This window comes from Sander vitreus, chromosome 2, assembly GCF_031162955.1.
Source record: "Sander vitreus isolate 19-12246 chromosome 2, sanVit1, whole genome shotgun sequence".
In the NCBI taxonomy this organism is placed as follows: Eukaryota; Metazoa; Chordata; class Actinopteri; order Perciformes; family Percidae; genus Sander; species Sander vitreus.
Genome location: NC_135856.1, coordinates 9,677,800 through 9,682,799, shown reverse-complemented (window position 1 = coordinate 9,682,799; position 5,000 = coordinate 9,677,800). Strand labels below are relative to the sequence as shown.

At 39.3% G+C, this 5,000-nt stretch overlaps 1 protein-coding gene across 1 annotated transcript in view; it reads left to right on the top strand.

Moving 5' to 3' along the window:
• Positions 1-5,000, top strand: part of sdk1a (sidekick cell adhesion molecule 1a) — a 252,960-nt gene that overhangs the window by 155,687 nt on the left and 92,273 nt on the right. Inside the window, 1 exon segment of the mRNA XM_078276505.1 lies at positions 1,871-1,973. Within this exon segment, the coding sequence (XP_078132631.1) occupies positions 1,871-1,973 (103 nt within the window).

Here is a 5,000-nt window from a genome sequence, read left to right as displayed (position 1 = left end):
TCGCCTCCCCGTGCCTTCCTTCCATTCCTCCCTTCCTTACACCCAAAACATCCCCACCACCAACCCCTATCAGACCTAGCCTGTTCATTTGTAGTCCCTACTCCTCCCTTATTCATCGGTTATGCAGTGGATCCAACGATGTTCATACACATAACCATAACAGTAATACAAAGGCCCATTGGCCCATTCCACTGTTTTTGTACTATTTTGCTGAGCAGATGTTACACATTTCAAACTGATAACAATCCTAGTGTGTCCTTTTCTTATAAGAGGCCATTCCCACCATAAATCATACTCTCACACACACAATCATAATTCTGCACACACAACACCATACTCCTTTCAGGCCATAAATCATTCTTCACATACTTAAACTACTATACTCTAAACACTATCACTGTTATTCACACCATCATACTGACTCAATACATCATTATACACTGTATGGTAATGTCTTTCAGACAGAACATTGGCGTGTTTGACAAAGAGTGATATTGTTTATAAGTGAGCATTATGGTGTTTGTGTATGTGTAAGAGTGTGTGTGTGTGTGTGTGTGTGTGTGTGTGTGTGTGTGTGTGTGTGTGTGTGTGTGTGTGTGTGTGTGTTAGAAGTAGTGGAAATAAATGTAGAGATTCTTTGGAACTCTCTTTTGTTTCAGTCAGACTCTGACACTCAATCACACTTAATGTCATCCTCTCTTATACACTGTCAGTCACTTACTATTATCCTCTCATATACAGTCATTATTTAATTTTCTATAATTCTTTCCCACTTTGTTCTAATCCCCATACATACAATACACTATCATTCTCTCTGATGTATAGTTTTATTGAGCATATTTGTGTGTGTGTTCATTTTGTTATCTTGTATGATGGGTACAATTTAATCACTCTTTCTGCACAGCCAAACGGTACAGCTTCTATTCTCACACTGCATGGTTTAATCAGCTGGTTCCGATGTGGTTTTGTCTTGACAAATCAAATATAGTTTTATTTAGTTTGGGTGGTGATGGCCTTTGGTGTGGGAGATCTGGGTTCAGTTCCCACTGCGATACATCAACCAATGTGTCCCTGAGCAAGACACTTAAACCGTAGTTGCTCCAGAGGCGTGCGGCCTCTGATATATATATAGCAATTTTAAGTCGCTTTGGATAAAAGCGTCAGCTAAATGACATGTAATGTAATGTAATGTAATCAAGATTACCTCATCCTCAAAAAGGTTGACAAAAGAAAGAAAAGCTAGTGTAGTGTTGCTTTGTAAAATCTACTTTGAACGGAAAATAAGAAAAGAAAGAAGAATATTGGCCCACAAATGGCTGTAAGATTCAGACAGTTTGTTCCATCTGTTTTGCAGGGAAGTTCAGTCTTATCTATATCAGTATCATAACAGTCTCAGTCAAGACTACAGTTAGCCAAAACATTTAAAATGTTACTACAATGTTACACTACAGTTTTTAACGGATCATTTGATAGCTGCCATTTCGGGAATCAGATGCCGAGACAACCAGGCAACAATAAAAGTACAAGTAAACAACAAGTCAAGTTTCTGATTGTCCAACAGATCGTTGAAAATCCGTGTTGATGATAAAGTTAGTCTTAAGACCAATTTGGAGTTTAAAATTAAAGTTATTAAAGTAATTAAAGTTAAAAGGCTAAATGTATACAGTGTCTGCCCAGCATTAGATAAAATAAAACAAAGGACACATGGTGCATATATATATATGTGTGTGTGTGTGTGTGTGTGTGTGTGTGTGTGTGTGTGTGATGGAAAAAGTATCATGGTGAGTACAAGAGTGTGATTGTGCATGTGTAAAAGTGTGTCGTAGAGTGAGTCTTCAACTGCCTCTCATATCTTCTCTCTCTGTCACAGATCCTGAATCAGAACTTGTGGCTCCGGCGATTGTGATCGGACCTAAAGACACAACAGTGGTGGCAGGAAGTGAGGCGACACTGGAGTGCATTGCTAACGCCAGGTAAATGTATTTGATGTGCACAGACACACACACACACACACACACACACAAAAGAGCAAACAATTCCTCTCTTGCTTACTGTCTTCTTCCAAGGCAATTAGGGGACACAACGTAAACTTGTAGCTCAGCAAGTCTCTCGCCCCGGTATTAGTGTATAGACAAACACACACACACACCCACACACACACACACACACACACAAACACACAAACACACAAATACAAACACAGGGGCTGCAGTCTAGTCTGACTCTAGAGATGTTTTTCAGAGCAACAACACATACTTCAGTTCAAGAGTTAGCAGAAATTGAGCCGAAATCAGTTTCCGCTCATCTCTTAGATAAACAGTGGCCGGCAACTGAGCACTGCCTTATGTGTGCTTTATGTAAAACAATGCATTATTTGTTTTGAACACAGCCTGTAGTGTGTCCTTTTATTCCTCTCTCTCAAGACAAAAGGAACACTTTACACACGACCTATACACATAGGCCCAGAAGCAACCGGCGAGTGGCCCAGCAGAATCAGCTCCATGCCGCGTCGCTTCCTCTTTATATTTTACTGAACAGCCTAATTGGTTAACATGGTTGCCGAAAGGAAACAGTGAGCACTTCCAGGCCCTTCTGCGTGCCCCTTCTGTCTGTGTCTGCGTCTGCCCATTCACTATACTTCTTAGAAATAGCCTAGTCAGTCCTTCCAGAAAAATGCGTGAGAAATTGTTTTTTGTGATTGTTGCGGGCAAAAATCCTTGATTATGTGGCACGTTTTCTTAAAAAATGCGATGGAATATGCAGGATATTAATGCAATTTTATGCGATGAACTTGCAAAAATTGCAGGAACTTGCAAAAACTGCGGTTTCATCATGGCTTCATCGCGGGGTTTGCAGCTTTTGATTGATGTTCACGTCGCGTAATTACGTCACTTCATAACGTTCCCATGGCAACAGGGGAAAATGGCTGCTCTTGTGTGACGTAAACGCAAAATCTTTCAACTTTCTGCTAAGATATATGTGACTTTTTTTGCAACGATTATGAAATCATGAAAGTCCCGCATATTTTGCGCGGAAATCGGCAATTTATGCGGCGAAAGCGCGGCGTATTTTTCTGGAGGGACTGCCTAGTATCACTGCTTTTTGTGATTGTGTTATTTAAATTACATACTTATTCCACATATTTGTCAGTTGTGTCTAAGCCATAGAGACAAGCAGACATGCACACACAAGCAGACATAACAAACAGACTTCGCCAACGCCATCTACATTTCGTAAGATCTGTCCCGTCTGAATTTGTTATTGAATAGCCCTGCTTTACACCAGTTTTCGACCTTATTTTTATGTAGTCGACATAGGGGTGGCATGAGTACAGTATACAGTAGCTATATATAACTTCTGCGGTACTTGCCAGTGTTTTCTGTATCAAACACAGAATTCACTGATTCTGATGCCAGAGGATGGAGAAAGAAGTGGCAGTTTGGAAAACTGCATTTTGGGTAGCAAACTAGTATACATCCTAGTATACACCCAAAGAGAACATTATCAATATCTTGTCCAACATTAATTGAAAAGAAAAGTGTGGCTGAGGCTGCTTTGACCAGATAAAGCCACTGCTAGCCTGAATCGTCAGATCCCAACAGGTGATGTTCAAAGCTCTACCTGCTCAGCATGCTGTATTGAGTTTCACTGCAGACTATTTGTTTAAGGTTTTTGTTGGATTGGGTTATTTGCTGCTCTGATCTGTGAGAGCTGAAGTCCCTTTAAATATTTCTCAGCAGCACTTGGCCAGCATTTGACCACTGAGAAATACAGTTTGGTCAGACCAGTCTCTTATTTATTTGGTTCTTTGCAACCGACTCCACTGGTATAACTGTAGACAAATTAGCTCAGAGTCTCCTGCATTTCTTCTATCAGAAACAACCCACTCCACAGGGACTATTTCTTATATCAGAGAATCAACTGAAAGATGCTCACTCCAGAGAGATAATGCTGTACCCTGGAGAAAAAAAAAACTGAAAGAGAGAAACTATGCCATTGATGTTTGGGAGAAAGGAGAGTATGATCAGTGAAATCAAGTGCAGTGCTGAAGTCTAAAAGCATCTGCTATCCACATCCATTAACCATTAATCAGTCATATGCACCAATGCAGCCTTGGTAGAGTGCTAACATAATTAGGAGTTTGATTGAAAACAAGCTGTGCCGGTAGGTCTTACAGTATATTAAGGGCGTTAACATCTACTTTTCTGTCTTTGGGTACATTTTGAATTTTTGTTGTTGTGGACAGGGCCCACTGAGTAAGCATATTCAGTTAAGCATATTCAGTTTTGACATATCAGCCCAGCCGTAACTTTAATTACTTTTCCATTCCAACTTCGTCTACACCTCGACGTGTATCATCTGAGATAAAAAAAAGAAAAAAAAGAAAGAAAGAAGCATTCTCTCAGCTGTATCCAAAGAAAAGGCAAAACACATTTTGAGTCTGACATATTATTTACAGTTGGACTGCATATTAAGTGGACTTGGTTGCAAATACATCCAAGTTACCCACTTTAAAAAACTTAAGGTTTCTGTGACTTCTTAAAATAGTAGAAGTAGAATAGTTTTTACTGTCTTCAATTATTTTTACTAAACAGACCTTATAAACATCCAGGACAGCAACAGAAAATATGTCGCTAAATGCAAGAATACTTTTCCGCTTTTTCCCCCCGTCATATATCCAAACATTGTACCCTCTACCTTACAGTAACTGCTGAATTACCTTGTAATGGCTTGTCTTCGCCGCCTCCACATTTCTTAATATGACCTTTGCTAGTGCCATCGGATGAAATGTCAAAGTGATTGCTATTGGAATACAAGCCAACGAATTTAGGAAAAAATTATTAATAATAGTTCACTATACAAAATAGTGTGACATTATTGATCTTTATACTAATGAAGATATCGCTCAATATGTCATTATGACAGAGGCCTGTATTTCATATGCATTGTTTTTATGTCATAATTAGCTGTTGTGCTAGTAAATCAGTTGCACATTTTAA